Source organism: Barbus barbus (assembly GCF_936440315.1).
Source record: "Barbus barbus genome assembly, chromosome: 21".
In the NCBI taxonomy this organism is placed as follows: Eukaryota; Metazoa; Chordata; class Actinopteri; order Cypriniformes; family Cyprinidae; genus Barbus; species Barbus barbus.
Window position 1 is genome coordinate 10,473,189 of NC_136749.1, and position 17,569 is coordinate 10,490,757.

A 17,569-nucleotide genomic window follows, 5' to 3' on the forward strand; every position below is an offset into this window, starting at 1 on the left:
TAATGATATTGTATATGTAGAAACTATTTTTGGCAGAGCTGCCCAGACAGACCACCCACAGTCTGTTGACTGACTGCCTGATGGACACTGCACACAAAACTAGCAGTTACAGTACTTATAAAAATCAGAAGCTCAGATCTGATTCGCTGCCTTCACTCAGCTTCCTGAAGTCAGAGTGCTCAGGTTTTATCAGTCCAAAGCACATTTTGAGTATGCTGGAAATAGGCTAATTTTTACTCCCCTAGAGATAAACAGTTGAGTTTCACCGTTTCTGAATCCATTCAGCCGATCTCCGTGTCTGGCGATAGCACTTTTAGCTTAGCTTAGCATAATCAAGGAAATGTTCTGCTGTAACGTGGGTGCAGTGATATTACGCACCGCCTGAAAGCAGTCCCCGGCTATATCATAACTAGTTACCCACGGTACGGCAGCAAGGTTCCTTGATTATTACGCCGGAACGAGAGTATAATTCCTAGCCATATCAGCCTAGAAAATTGCAACTTTTAATTTTCCATCGGTCTTAGTGCACGATGTAACCACAGAAGAGTCAAGTTTTAAATAGGAAAATTATCGAAACTCTTTGGTCATTTTTGAGCGAGATGCAAATGGTCTAATCCGATTCAAGCATGGAAACTGTTATGCACATTTTTAGAGTTTATACACATATTGATTACTTCCAATCCATTTTTTTAAGCGCAAATTTCAAAACCCTTATAAAAATAGTTGGATGTAAACCCAGCAACAATTTTTTGGTCAGAATGAGCTGTGAAGTGGACCAGACTTCATGCTGATAGCCAAAAGAGGCATGTTTGCTACTGTTCACAATGATCAGAAATATGATGCCTGTTCTGAATGTTCTACACATCCACAAACACTGAAATGTGACATTTCCAAATCAACATAATCTTACACACTCATTTAAATTTGATTACTGTACCAAGTCGGGTGAAGTAAACACTGGGCTCAAGTGACTCTTTTGACAGATGCGTTATGAATAAGGGCCCTTGATCTTGTGCATGAGTGCATCTGTGCATGTGTGTTTGTACTTTCTTGGCTGCGTTCAGCATGAAACCTGAGCAGAAATTTGAACTGTGAGCCTGTGATGAACAAACACACACATGTGTATCTGTGTGTGTAACACTATCCTTCTCGCTTACTCAGAGAAAACCCATACACACATGCCCACACACACTCATGTGATGGCAGGGCACAGTGGCAGGCATGTGTCAGGACTGAATGATTGCTAAACACACGTGGGGAACAATTGTGACTAAAGAGAAACACTCACATATATGAGTCCTGAATAGTATCTTTCTCGTAGGTTGTGTAAGACAGAGGCCTCATTGAGGCACGTGAGATCGGCCATGTCTTCAACTTTACTGAATCGGGGTGGGTTCATCCGCTGGAGCTCCTCCCTCGAAAGCGTTAGCTTCTTCCCACTGTCTGTAAGCTCCACCTCCACCTCGTCGCCCCGCTCCTCGCGCACGCTTGCAGACTGACCAAAGGAAACACAGGCAGAAAAATAAAGGATGATGAGAGACTACATGAATGTGCTCTTTGTAAAATATCTTTCATGGAACATGTGTTATCAACTCCACATTTGCAGCTGATGTGTCACTGTGTCACTGTCCTTTATTAAAGTCATGATCACTGTCAAATGTCCGATGTTGGCTTACAAAAATGTCTACATCATATTTCACTCCAAGTAAATAACAAGCAACATATATATATATATATATATATATATATATATATATATATATTATGATATAGAATGATATTATTTTCATGACAAATAAGCACATTTATGTATCTGTACTGTAATGCAATAAAAAATAAATAAAATATTTAGTATAAAATGTAAAACTATAACTATATAAAACATAAAACTATATAAACACAATTTGTGTTTCCGTATTAGTCTTATTTTTTAATTATATATACAATATATATAGATTATTGCATTATTAAACATATATTTCTTTCAATTACATAAAAAAACTTTATATTTACTTATTAATTTTTTATTAATTATTAACGCTGGGTTTATTCAAACGATATTGGGAGATAAACACATAGTTTCAGAGATTGATAATGATGTTTAATACTCAGACTGACTTTCTCACACAGGCATAGTCACTTTGTAGGAAACAGAGAATACATTCATGTTTGATGGAGACAGACAGTCTGAGGGGGGAGTGTGTCAGGGATTGAGAAACAGAAATAGATACACTGAGACATAGAGAGAGAAAGTGTACAGAGTGCCGCCTTCATGACCTCCAACAGGAAGTGCTGAGATCTCCCTCTCTGTTCTCTCTGGCACTCAGTCACATTCTCAACATGGGACACTTTATGACAAGGCCTCATTTTGAATTGCGGTGACGTCTAGCAACCACTGGCTCAACAAGTATATTGCGCTATTCATAGTCTCATATCAAAGCACTAAAGCCCTGACTCAAACACGTGTTTGGTGGGTGGGCTGCACAGAAGTAGCTTTGCAGATTGGAAACTTTAACTAGACGGAGAACAACATAAACAAGGTCAAAAGGTGAGCAGCAGATTAGAGCTTCCTGTCATGGGCTGTAATCTGCTCCTCAAGAACCTGACCATCTAATAGATCTGGCTCATTTTGTGATCATTTACTCACTGTTCTTATGTTTTAAATGCTAATGATGTGCCTTTACTTATTCAGCGGAACTGAAAATTTGAACAATATAACTCAATCTGTGGTCACAAAAGACACGAAAACCAAACCTAGCACAACAAATGAGATTTAAAAGTGGTGGAGGGGAAGATTTTCAAGATTAATAACCTTAAAAACAAGATTAATAACCTTAAAAACAAATCAGGCACAAAATTCATTCCTGTGACAAAGTCTATGGAATGTAGCATATGAGTCACATGGACCACTTTTATGGTACTTTTACAGTGATTTTTTTATCTTCTTTGAATTCATCTTGGAGTGACTGTATGCTGTCACAGTATGGAAAAGACTTCCTGTTTCCTTTGTTTTCATACTGGCTACTTTATGCCTAATCATTTATTATTATATTTCTTATTATTATCCATGTCATATTCACTGTGTTCTGTATGTGTTACCTGGTCTTTATTTGCCAAAATATGATTCCCAGAGCACCCAGACATAATCAGATTACTGAGTGCACTGTTGGTTACAATGTCTACTTCCTTTTTTAGTAACAATTTTTATATGATTGGATTATACTATAATAGGATTACAGAATCAAGAAGTTTCTATTTAAAGTAAACTATTTAAAGCTTTCTTTTTTAAGGGCTTTTTTTCACCATGTTCAAATTATTTGTTTCTAATTTAGTAAATATTATGTCAAATAACTTATATACACACACACACACAGGTCACATATATACATATGTGTGTGTTTGTGCATAGATAGATAGATAGATAGATAGATAGATAGATAGATAGATAGATAGATAGATAGATAGATAGATAGATAGATAGATAGATAGATAGATAGATAGATAGATAGATAGATAGATAGATAGATAGATAGATAGATAGATGTTTTGAACAAGACATTGAACCATTTATTCATTCATTCATTCAGGAAATAAGTAAATTGCACTCTTTATGAATGGCCCATTGAATTATTGGTTCACCTGATTTGTTCAAAACGTGGAAACTATGCGTTGCTTGGAGGTGCACAACACTTCTGATGTGGCTTTAATAGGTAATATCTGCATTGGCAAAACTGATCAAAAACAGACAATACTGTGCCTAAAATATAACACAATATTAAGTTCTTATTTACTGAACTGTTGTATAAACTCAATATCACATTTGCAATCTTGCTATTTGGGACAAAAAAAGCATTCGTGTGATATTGCACTCATTGATTATGTTATATTGCTTAACTATTTCATATGCTATAAATAGAAGACAAAATCTCAAACAGGGGCATTTCCCCCAATCTCTTGAATTCTAGGGCATATAACTGCACTATTTAGGCTACATCACGCAGTGAGCTGTACCGGTGCAACAGTGTGTTCAGCTGTACTGGTGTGTTCGACTTGACACTGAGCCGCTGGTGTGTTAATTGCGTCAATATCTGAACATGTTATTTTTGTCCACATATTGTCCATAATACGCTCTGAAATATCGTCAACAGATTTTAAAAAACACACGGCTCAACCACACTTTGTATCAATCTTACCTCAAACCCATGTTTCTCTGAAGGCACCCATACGAGTCTCTTAGCTGCCCAATCAGCTTGGCTGGAGGCGGAGAACACTGAGGTTGGTGACCCAGGCCCCGCCCCCGTGGACAGGAAGTGGGTGACATCATTAACACTGCCTCCCGCTGGCCTGGACATGGTTGTAGCACTGTGTAGGAGAAAGAAAGAAAGAGACAGCTGTAACTCTTTATGGAGGAAGCACAGCAGAGAGACCGATCATTACCCTTAATAGAATTATACCCATCATCATTATGATGCCACTGAGGCAATCAACAAGTCCATCAATCACAAAGAACAGATAAGGCAAGAGAGAGGGACGCTGAGAGACAAACCAACAGACAAAGAGTGCTGGAGAGAGAAACAGAAAGAGGATTACAGTATTGTGACATTTAAAATTGGAGTTATAATGAAGGACGGTCTGATTGAGAGCCTCAGTACCAGTATGCAAATAAGAAAATATGTGCGTGACTGTTTGTAAAATATGTGCGTGACTGTTCAAATCTGATTGCGAAAATGCACCAACAGATACATTCGTGTGTTTTGGGTCTTGCTGCTGAATATCTGCATTTACATTGACATTTATGCATTTAGGAGACGCTTTTAATCCAAAGATCAGGTACAAAAGCAATTTTCAAAGAGCCAACAATATTCGTAATATAAAATGCCAGCTTTTACATAACTAGATTAGGGTTCTGCTCCACAGCATTACCGAAGAACATTTAACATACTTTACTGAACACTTCACCCATCTACTCCTTATCGGACCAAAAGTAAGTTTATCCATTTGTTAAACCATGTTTTGTCAGGCTGTTTGGGATGCTCAAAGATGGAGAGAGCTATCCATTAGCATTCCTATTCATTTTAATGGCAGTTGCTTGGCTGACGCAGGCGAACACAATACCTGCCATCGTTGCTCATGTGTTCTCAGTTCAATTAGATTTTTTGAGCCCATCACATGAGATGTAAATGTGACTAATGCTAATACTATTCCATGGATGCTGGAAAAACACATTATGATGACCCGAATGACTGTGGCGTGAAAGGCAAAAGTACAAAAGTTTGGGGTCGTTAAGATTTTATACTGTATTTGAAAGAAGTCTCTTAAGCTCACTAAGACTGCATTTATATGATTTAAAATACAATAAAACAGTAAAATTATGAAATATTTTTACAACTTAACTGTTTTAGTTTTTAATATATTTTAAAATGTAATTTATTCATCTGATGACACTTTTGAGCAAATTAATGCATGCTTGCCAAGTAAAAATTATTAATTTCTTTAAAAATGTTACTAACCCCAAACTCAATTAATTTCAAGCTTCTCTTTTTTTTGGAGCTCGCCAAAAGGAAATGGGTACTGTTGAGGCTTCTATAACAAGTTTTACAATTTACATGATATTTGCAAAAATAAAGTTATCTATCAAAATACACTATGCCTTTTGAATGGCTGATTATGGAACAAAATGCTTTTAGCAGCCAGATGGTCTAGTTACAACTACCAGCATCAGCTAGCAGAACCATGCTAACCAGCTAAACCTTGTCTCTTTGGTTAAATCAGAGCAATGTTTTATACCACCACAGTGTTTAGACTTATGGTGGAAATCAACCTAGAAGTAGCTTATATATAATTATCTTTGCATGTTAAACTGAGATAGGAATAAGTATTGAAGCAGACAGAAATGACACACTTGGCCTTTTTTTCCTATCTGTGTGTTTGATGCAGTGCTGTGTGTATGTGCGTGTATGTGTGTGTATGTGCTTGAGTGCATGTGTGTCTGAGGTGGATAGAGGGACAATGTGCATGTTCTGAATTTGATGGATCGATGAAGTGACAACCAGGCCAGAAAGCAAAGAGTGGAAATGAGGTCTAACCTAAAACCAGGCCATTCAGATCATATATTCCAATCCAAGATGCATACTATCAAACAGCCCATTCTACATCATTACATTTTATAACCTTGTGCATTATGGTGGCGGACTACATCTTAAAGTTAGCTGAACACTAAAAATATAAAAGATATAGTTCACCCATTTACTCAGACTCATGTTTCAAACCCACTTTGCTCCCTGCAACACAAAAGGAGAGGTTACAGAATTTCCTTGCTGCTCTCTTTCTTAAAAGTGAATAGGGACAGTAGATGTGGAGCTCCAAAACTGTATTGCTATTGATTGTTATTTTGATAATCGAGTAATCTGCAGATGATTTTGGCAGTTAATCAAGTATTGTCAGTTACACTTCAATAAGGTGTTGTTGTTACAGTGTAATTATACAATTAAGTACTGAGTAATAGCAATTACCACACTTACTATAGGGCTAGGATTAGTGTTTGGTTTATGGTTAGTTGCTTGTAATTATGTATAATTTACTGTTATTATAGTAAATACATAACATGGGTGACAAGAACACTGTACAATAACGTGTTACCCAATAGCTTTTGAAATGACTTTAAATGCATAAACAACATTGGGGCAATAATAATTAATTCAATAAAGCATTAAAAAAATAATCTTAAAATGCATAATATAATAGCTATATATCTATGTAATAGTAAAGCAGACTGTTTTGCCCTACAAGAGAGACAGTTATGCATTAAAATATACATAAACATCATGAAAATTAATCTTGATTTTAAATATATTTAGAATAATGAATGTACTATATGTAAAGTTAGCAACACAGCAGTAAAGTCATAAATACTCATTTTTATGGCACTCCAAGGACATAATTTTCACATCCACATTCATTCTTTTATTGTATGGAAATGAGCATAATGGACATTGTGCAAAATGTGTCCTTTTGTGTTCATACAGAAGAAAAAAAGTCATATAGGTTTGAAACAACATGAGGGTGAGTAAATAACAGAATTCAAAACTTTGGGTGAGCTTATTTCCATATGCCAGGCTTTCATTTAATTGATTTTAATGCGGATGAAAACGAGGAAGTGTTACAATAGAACACATTGTATAAGGCACTAGCTCATGCAATTTTAACAACTCACAAATTTAAAATATTTTATAGTTTGTGTCCACAGAAAGTTTTTTCTTTCAAAAAAACATTTTGTCAGCTGAACAAAAGTTATGTTTTTAAATCAAGTGATCAAGTACATCTTCTATCCTGTCAAAAATTTATTACAGTCCTATACTGACTAAGGTCTATTGGGGTAGGGCATCTCTTACACCTTTCCACTTTATTTGAGTGCACTAGAGAAGAAAAGATCATCATGAACCATTCTGATCTTCAGTGTCGCTCAAATAAACAGGCTCCCTGGTTAAAAGAGTATCGTTATACACAGTATAAACCCATATTCAAATCAATCAGGCTACATAATAAAGCACTCTGTTGTGACATCCAGGCACTGAAGGAGGCGGTGAGCCTTTGGGCAATACAGCCTGCTTGACTGGACGCAGTAGTGACCTCACCCGACGCTGTTTCAAGACCTTTCGTTACGAAAGCAAGAACTTCACCAACGGAAAGTCATCCAAGTTTTCTGACTAAGATTGTGCAACACAAAGGGAATGTGCATGTACTAGCTGAATTCTTGTTTTTTTTTTTTTGTCATCTGCTCTTTGTCCCAGTCCTCAAAATTCCCCAGAGGGCTTCAGAGCTATTTTCCAAAGAACACAGAGTGATCGTAAATGCTGGCTGGTTGATGCATGTCAATTACTTGGGTGTGTTTTCCTATAAGTGTGTTGGCAGGATCCACCACATGACAATTAAGCCAATTGGACAATTCGGCCACTTTGATGAACTTCTAAATTACACATAACATGCCATAACAGACACATGCTCTTTCATATTCAGACTGATGTTTGATCTATAAGGATTTTTCAATGTTTGACTATCAAATAATTATATTTGCCCCTAAATATCTGTGAGCTGCATGTGATCACTACACAGGAAAGTATGGACCCAGGTTACACACCTTCCCCATCGACACCATCCCTCTCACAGAGACGATGAGATCACTTAAATGTCTTACAAGAGGTGAACCTGTCTGAGTGAGTGAGTGTGTGTGCTTGTGCATGACAAATATGCGAAGAATGAGGGTGTATCTCTTTCTTTCTCTCTGTTTTACTCTCTTTCTCTCATAATTTTTAATTTGAAGTGTATCTGTTGGAAGGATTGTTTGTTTAGCATTAAATATTATGAAAAAAAAACTAGAACAATAGGATAAAGTGACAGTATTTTTTACAAAGTAATTCCAAAATATAAGATAAAAAAAAATTCAATTTGGAACAAAAATGAAGACTTCGCTGTTGTACAGACAATGAAGTCAGTATGAATTTTAGAGCAGTGACTGGTATATGCAGTTCATATATAAATTTGGCTGTGACAGATGCATGACTGCCCTCTCTCTCACCCACTCATAGGGATGTGTATAACAATTAGGGTAGTTTAATGCTGGTCTTTCATTTCTGACTAGTGTTATAAGAACATATGCCTATATATAAACAGATGAGACCGACTAAAAGAACATCATAACTATACGGCATGTTTGGCGTATTCAGTCTGACTCGGCCAGAACGCGTCTAGCTGCCTTAAAATGCTGTCTAGGTAGGTAACGTTAGTGCACTAGGTTTTGAGACATCGCGCCGGTGTCTGTTCTGTGTATATGTCTAGCAAAGCTGATATATTCTCATTATAGAAGACCTACAATAGCCTACAAAGAGGAGAAACCACACCTCGGGCATGTGACAAATAAATAGAGCACCTCTGATGGGTTAATGCAGCAAGGAACGGTTCATACTTTCTTAAGATGGCTCAGGGAAACACCCTTTAACGGTGATTATTGACTGTATCTGCATATGAAGATGAAACATTATTGTCTCTGTATGCGTTTGAATTATTTACTATACATCTATTCACTTGATTCTCAAAGAGCGTGCTATTTGAATAGACTTAATACATAATTAATAAAACGTTTTGATACTGCAAATGCGCGTTCATGTGCCCGCGATGTGACTGTTTTTTATAATGCATTTTAATGCCGGGGTCTTTCCAGTTCTCTATACACACTCTTTGAGGGGTACTGTTCCTCTCCGGTGTCATTTTCGGCTTTATTTCGAGGCCCTATAACCCACTGAAACATGATCACGCGCACGGCACAGAATAAGGAGGTCCAGACATAATACAAGACAACGCGTGTCTTACCTTAAATGTGTTAATCCACTCTCAGGATAGAGACGGGAAGAGAAAAGAAACGTGCTCTCGTGTTTTTCTTTTCAGTGTGAGAGTACTAATAGTGCAAATGCGGCTTTTCACATTACAGCGCTCCCGTGAAGCCGCAAACTCATTCACTCTGAGAATAAAATAAGCGAAGTGATGGCAAACGAAGGACTTCACCAATGCGCCGACGCTTCCTCACTCTTGACCAATGGCGTTTAAGATTTACAAGATTAATCCCGCCCTCCAGAATTTTGAAGCTAATTAAAGCCCTTACTATCCCTTTAAACCCGCCTCGTGAATAGGACAGAGCGGTCACGCCTTTGTACTGGCAGCTTCTCGCTCGACAGCCAATTAGACGCGCGACGGATAGATTGACAGGATTGAACGACCAATCAGTGGCGTGGAATGAGTGAGGCTTGTCTTGATTGACGTGGCAGCAGGCCAATGGCAGAAGAGCAGCAGGTGCCGCTGCAGGACTGTGGCGCGGTGGGGTAGAGATGTGCGCGCTCTTTGTTGACAGCAGCGCAGGGTGTCTGTCTGTCTGACCCGAGAATGATCCCTGAAGCTGGACGCCCCAGATTCCGCATTAATGCCGAGGAAGCTGAGGTTCGAGGTCTGGATGGCCGCGCCTAACAATTATAGTCAGAAATGGTGACTACAGCTGTTTAAATTGAGCACACAAATACACCATTTGTACAATATACAAAATAAAATGACAATTTAGCATATTATTATTATTTAAGACACACTAGTTATACATAAACATGTGACAAATGTACAAATGTGACAATCAAGCATAATGATGATGATGATGATTATTATTTAATATAATAAAACAATTAGGCTACACAAGTCACATTCTAGATGATTACAGCTGTTTAAATTGAGCTTAAATGCACCATTTTTACAACTGATAAATACATTTAGCATATATTATTATTATTAATAGTATTATTATTGTCATTTAATTCAATAATTAACATGTTGTTGTTATTAGTAGGTAATACTGACATTACCCCAATTTGTGGGCTACTATTCAGAAGTTCTTCCTTATAAAAATTTGTACTTTTTTTAAGCACTTTCGGAGAAAAATTTGGAATATGAATAGAAATGAATAGGAGACGAGTCAAGAAAGCATGTTTTTTTTATTCTACACATATCCATGAAGCATATTCTGTCTTATTATTATTAACATAATAGTTATACATAACATGTGACTAATTGAAATTTTTTGACAATCAAGCATAATGATGAGGAATATTATTATTTAATATAATGAAATAATAATTACACAAGTCAGAAACATGTTGTACAGCTGTTTAAATTGAGCATAAACACACTATTTTTACAACTGATAAATACAATTACCATTTAGCATATATTATTATTATTATTTTTATTAATAGCATTATTTTCATTTAATTCAATAATTTACATACATGTTGTTATTATAAATAGGTAATACTGACATTACCCCAATTATTAGGCTACTATTCAGAAGTTCTTCCTTATAAAAATGTGTACTTTTCTTTAAGCATATTAGGAGAACATTTTGGAATATGAATAGAAATGTAGGAGACGAGTCGAGAAATCATGTTGTTGTTTTTTTTATTCTACACATGTCCATGAAGCACATTCTGTCTTACAAAGTAATGTGAATGGTATCAAAGGAACAGCACAGAGGCTTGGACACTGATTGACCAATAACATAACTGCATTTAGAAAATAAATAAAGCCACTGGATGCCATGGTGAACTCAGGCATTACTGAATTATAGAGTGATAAATGCATCTGATAATTTGTCAGGGTGATGGTTTTTCTTTAGCATTTAGAAATTTAGAAAACAAAAATGAGGTCAAAGTGCAAGTGATAGGTCCAGTTAGATGTCAAACTAGGGTAACCGGACTGACAGACAAGCACTCTCAAACACACACACACACACACACACACACACACTAGCACAGACCTATATAGAATTTTGTGGTCATGAAGATGATAAACAAGCAAGCTTACATGCAGAGGAGCAGAAAAAATAAAAGTAGATGACAATAGCATATAAGTGGATACATTGTCTATTCAAATAGAGGGCTAGATGTCTACGATTCTCCCAATATAACAACTGTACATAGCCCTAAGTTTAACCTGTGATAGGGTTAAGTCGAGTGTATGTATATTTTAGTCCACACCTAAAACTACACCAGTGGAGAGAAACAACTTGAGAGACAGAGACAATTTAATCTTCTGTCTACTATGAATATGCATTTATATGACTTAATTTGGCCATATATCCACAAAACGTTCTGTGATGCTATGCAATCATATATTTAAGCATAATTACACATTACAGGTATAATGTACATTACTGTTCAAAAGTTTGGGGCAGTTTATTCAGCAAGGATGCATTAAATTGACAATAAACAGTAAATACATTTTACAGTGTTACAAAATATTTATATTTAAATTAAATGCTGTTCTTTAATGTATTCAAATAGAAAACAGTTATTTTATATTGTAATAATATATTAGTGTTTTTACTGTATTTTTAATCAAATAAATGCAGCCTCGCTGACTATAAGAGACTTTGTTCAATAACACCGCATTCAAAAACATGTTCTACAACTCCTAACCTTTGCATATTAGTTTAATAATATATTGTGTAATATGATTATGCATGCAGCTACCAATAACTGTTGCCAATTTTTCTTCCACATTTTGTGCCGTTTATTGTTAAAATGCATTTAAAAACTGCATTAAAAATGCTGTCTCCAGCCTGTTTCCTTCCAGTTGGCCTTTTACTGATGAATCAGTTGCACAAGTAAAATAAAAAATACAAAAAAAATTATAATCATTTGTCAGTTATGCAAAGAGACATTAATTCGATGTCTGCTTTTTTCCCCTCATTTGAATTATCGTTAAATCTTTTTTAGCAAAAATACTTGGATGAAAACTCAGCTCTATTTAACACATTTTACCATATTCATATATAGACTTCAATAGATTTTTCTAAAAGAATTATAATAATAAAATAAATCAGCATAGAAAATGTGGAAAATGTCTACAGGTTCCATCTGTGCCATGTAACATCAGCATAATACAACCTACATTTCTCCATCACTCAAAACAAGCAGGCTCACTTTCAAAGGCACACTGCTGGCAAACTAATTACAAAAACACACAAGAAAAAACCTGTCCAGCAACATACTTTAGGTCAGAATGTTTGTGTGGTTGTTTAAGAATGAATGGAAGACAGGAAAAAAAAACTAAAAATGCCCCAGTCATTACATAACAATACTACAGACTGTAATAAATCATTTACCTTAGTTACTAAATTTACTTCACAATTCTGAAACACTGAGAGAGAAAAAATGAAAGTCAACAATCAAAACAGTGGCTGATGACAGATTCATGTGCTGTCCAATGAGTAAATATATAATATATATAAATATATATCCATACATACAATTAACTAATTCTTTTTTTGGTCTGTGCAATTGTGACAAATATGGTATGTTACAGTATTACAAATTACTCTGAAAGTGCTTCACATAATCTGCTATGTGTATCATGATACAAAAATGCATTAACTTGAATAAATAGAAAATAATAAAATATAGTACATAAGAGAAACAACTTGAAAATGTTGCAGATTTTCAGTAGTTTCCTATTTTGCAGTGACTCTAGCAGGCATTCCCACATTCAATGCAAGACACAAAAGTTCTCGCAACAAGTAATTTGATTTTTGAAAGAGGACTTTTTTTCTATTTCTTACTTACTTGTATGATATTGTCATAAGAAGTTATGTGCAATAGGTATTTCCTTCCAATTTCTAAATTGTAAAATCGCTCATTGGTTGCGGCCCCTAGGGGCCACTGTTGTGTCTTAATCAGGTACACATGCTGGAGCCACTGCAGCTCGTGTTGTGATTCTAAAAGATCGCCAGGTTCAATCAGCCCACTGGGTCGGTGTTGCAGCTCTCCTCATGTCAAAATGACCTTCTCCATCAATCCCTCTATATTCCCCCCACTCTTTAATTTCACTCTGCAGTTCGATCTGTTTTTGGTCATTACGTCTTTGACCTTATTTCAGTGTGATTGACCTGAATCTCCTGGTCAATCTATGTTCCTCTGCACTCTGACTTAAACATTACCTTCCTCCTTTCTGAAACCCATCTGAAAGCCTTTTCTCTACAAAGCTCCTACTTTTTGGGGGGAATTCATTAAAAATTAATAAAGTGTCAATGAGTTAATTTAAATACGGTACACCACTAAACCAGTTAAGATTGCAACAGAGACAGGCCACTTGTATTACAGTGAATAAGAGAATGTTGAAATGTCCAAGATGGTGGCTCTAGTAAATGAAGATCCACATCCCAAAAAAAGCCAATCAGCAAAGTTATCGTTTGGTTTTTACAAAGGTTCTTGGTGTTCAATAACAGACGTGAAGTGCTTGGTTTGTGAAAATTTTCTCTATATGAAGACAAGTGGAGTGCTAGCGAAATGAGTCAAAACCCAAAAACATTTTTGAACTTCTGGTTTTGTCATCCTTAAAGGGATAGTTCACCCAAAAGTGATAATTCTGTCATTAATTACTCACCCTCATGTGATTCAAAACCTGTAAAGCCCCATTCACACCAAGAACGATAACTGTAAAGATAACACCAGCGTAAAGATAAGGATATTAGCGTTCATACCATGAGCGATATCGTCTGTTTTTTCTAAGAACAGGCTGGATTCTGATTGAGTGTCAATGTTTTTATCATTCATCAGCTGGAAAAAATTTGTTCTGAAAGTGATTCCACCGATATTGTTTCTCTGTACCTTTATCGTTATAGCTATATCGTTATAGAGTGATTTTTAGAACTACAGTCAGGTCCATAAATATTGGGACATCGACACAATTCTAAAATGTTTGGCTCTATACACCACCACAATGGATTTCAAATGAAACGAACAAGATGTGCTTTAACTGCAGACTGTCAGCTTTAATTTGAGCGTATTTACATCCAAATCAGGTGAACGGTGTAGGAATTACAACAGTTTGCATATGTGCCTCCCACTTGTTAAGGGACTAAAAGTAATGGGACAATTGGCTTCTCAGCTGTTCCATGGCCAGGTGTGTGTTATTCCCTCATTATCCCAATTACAATGAGCAGATAAAAGGTCCAGAGTTCATTTCAAGTGTGCTATTTGCATTTGGAATCTGTTGCTGTCAACTGTCAAGATGAGATCCAAAGAGCTGTCACTATCAGTGAAGCAAGCCATCATTAGGCTGAAAAAACAAAACAAACCCATCAGAGAGATAGCAAAAACATTAGGCGTGGCCAAAACAACTGGAACTTTGGAACATTCTTAAAAAGAAGGAACGCACCGGTGAGCTCAGCAACACCAAAAGACCCGGAAGACCACAGAAAACAACTGTGGTGGATGACCGAAGAATTCTTTCCCTGGTGAAGAAAACACCCTTCACAACAGTTGGCCAGATCAAGAACACTCTCCAGGAGGTAGGTGTATGTGTGTCAAAGTCAGCAATCAAGAGAAGATTTCACCAGAGTGAATACAGAGGGTTCACCACAAGATGTAAACCATTGGTGAGCCTCAAAAACAGGAAGGTAGATTAGAGTTTGCCAAACGACATCTAAAAAAGCCTTCACAGTTCTGGAACAACATCCTATGGACAGATGAGACCAAGATCAACTTGTACCAGAGTGATGGGAAGAGAAGAGTATGGAGAAGGAAAGGAACTGCTCATGATCCTAAGCATACCACCTCATCAGTGAAGCATGGTGGTGGTTGTCATGGCGTGGGCATGTATGGCTGCCAGTGGAACTGGATCTCTTGTATTTATTGATGATGTGACTGCTGACAAAAGCAGCAGGATGAATTCTGAAGTGTTTCGGGCAATATTATCTGCTCATATTCAGCCAAATGCTTCAGAACTCACTGGACGGCGCTTCACAGTGCAGATGGACAATGACCCAAAGCATACTGCAAAAGCAACCAAAGAGATTTTGAAGGGAAAGAAGTGGACTGTTATGCAATGGCCAAGTCAATCACCTGACCTGAATCCGATTGAGCATGCATTTCACTTTCTGAAGACAAAACTGAAGGGAAAATGCCCCAAGAACAAGCAGGAACTGAAGACGGTTGCAGTAGAGGCCTGGCAGAGGATGAAACCCAGCGTCTGGTGATGTCTATGCGTTCCAGACTTCAGGCTGTAATTGACTGCAAAGGATTTGCAACCAAGTATTAAAAAGTGAAAGTTTGATTTATGATTATTATTCTGTCCCATTACTTTTGGACCCTTAACACGTGGGAGGCACATATGCAAACTGTTGTAATTCCTACACCGTTCACCTGATTTGTAAATACCCTCAAATTAAAGCTGACAGTCTGCAGTTAAAGCACATCTTGTTCGTTTCATTTGAAATCCATTGTGGTGGTGTATAGAGCCAAAAATGTTAGAATTGTGTCGATGTCCCAATATTTATGGACCTGACTGTATATCTTTATTGTTATCTTTATAGTTATCATCCTTGGTGTGAACGGGCATTAAGACCTTCATGCATCTTCGGAACACAAATTAAGATATTTAGCTTTATGACCCTGCTTAGACAGCAGTGCAACTGACACGTTCAAGTAGTGTTGTCAAAAGTACCGACTTTGGTACAAATCGGTACTGAAATTTTAAAAACGTTAATTTCCCGCTAACATTTGAGTGCTGTTGAGCCGATTCTTAAACACTGCTATTTGGCCAATGTGTTCACGCGCTCAGTAGATATAACTGTGATTAGCTACAATGATCACTTCACACTCTCACATAGAAGCACACGGGAGCATTTAAAAGCAGGCATAAAATTGAATTTTATAAAAATGGACGTTTTTAAAATTTCAGTAACGACTGGTCCCGAAGTTGGTATTTTTGAGAACACTATGTTCAAGGCCCAGAAAGGTAGTAAGGACATCGATAAAATAGTTCATGTGACATCGGTGGTTCAACCTTAATTTTATGAAGCTGCGAGAATACTTTTTGTGCACAAAGAAAACAAAATAAAGACTTTATTCAACAATGAACGTGGCAGTTGAGTTTCTGTCTACGCAGGCTCAAAAAGCTCTTGGATTTGCTCTCTTATAAACTATTCTCAAACTTTCTAAGCTTTAAATGAAAAATGAAAGAGTTGGTTGTGACATTGAAGTCATACGACTGTGGTGTAGTTTGTTTATAGCTAGTCTCAGCCTCAGACCGTTGGCTAAACGTCTGATGCATATGGCACACTTTTCTGGAAACACTTCAGGAATGTCGAAGTCGTCATCTGACTGGTTGAATTAAACCGGATTTCCGGGAGAAGCGAGTGTTGGGTTTATTTTCGGTCCGCTGGGAAACAAAGATGCAGTGACGCCAAACCCCCTCACAAAAGAAGACAGCCGTCGTGTTTACAAATGTGACGACGAATGCTTATCAGAGTCAACTAAATGCTAGATTTTCAAAAGTATGTGAAATATTTAAAAGTCACGGCATTGAATCTTTAAAATGCATCCGAGAGTCTCACACGCCGGTCTGTTATTTGGAGACATTTCCATGCCCTGAAACGTGTTCACGCTGAAGGTCTGGCTACGCGAGACTAGTTTATAGCCTACGTTTAGCTTTTTACTTCTGGCGATTGTATTTAGGCTTCAAAATTCATAGTTGTGGACATTCATAGTTGTTTTCATCTGAAAGGTTTTTATGGTGAACAAAACATGTAAGAATCATAAACTTTTGTTGGTCACAGAGCTTATTTTCTGAAATAATGGAAAATTCTGTTGGCTTTTTTCGAGGGAACTCGAGTGATGCTAACTTCGAGGTTTGCCTACAAAAATATATAATTTCTAAAGTGCTCTTTTAGCTGTAACAACCTAATAATGCTATTGAAGTGTGAGAGTTCAGTGTTTCCCTACCCAGTTTGATAGGACCTACTACGACTAAAAATAGCTGTGCTTCCAAGATGGCCGCCTGAATTGACTTGCTTTGAAAGATTATTTGATAACATCTGATAAAACAGGTTTACAGAGGTTAGTGAAGCCGACGCATGCAGAAATACTGCACTAGTGCAACCGATTAGTGAATTCACCCCACTGTCTTGCTATCTTGCTCTTTCGTTCTTTTCTCCCAGGCAATGAGAGGCCCCTTTCCCTTCTGTTCTCCATCTTTT

At 36.9% G+C, this 17,569-nt stretch overlaps 1 protein-coding gene across 2 annotated transcripts in view; it reads right to left on the reverse strand.

Annotated features, from left to right (window-relative positions):
• The window catches only part of LOC306887905 (uncharacterized protein), a 51,871-nt gene extending 42,335 nt beyond the window's left edge, over positions 1 to 9,536 (reverse strand). For both annotated transcript variants that reach the window (XM_079445929.1, XM_079445928.1), the window contains exons 1-3: positions 9,367 to 9,536; positions 4,194 to 4,362; positions 1,289 to 1,495 (exon numbers count right to left, since the gene is read on the reverse strand). In XM_079445929.1, the coding sequence (XP_079302055.1) occupies positions 1,289 to 1,495; positions 4,194 to 4,352 (366 nt within the window). In that variant the 5' untranslated portion in view covers positions 4,353 to 4,362; positions 9,367 to 9,536. The remainder of the gene's footprint in view (positions 1 to 1,288; positions 1,496 to 4,193; positions 4,363 to 9,366) is intronic.
• Positions 9,537 to 17,569: the final 8,033 nt, after the last annotated feature.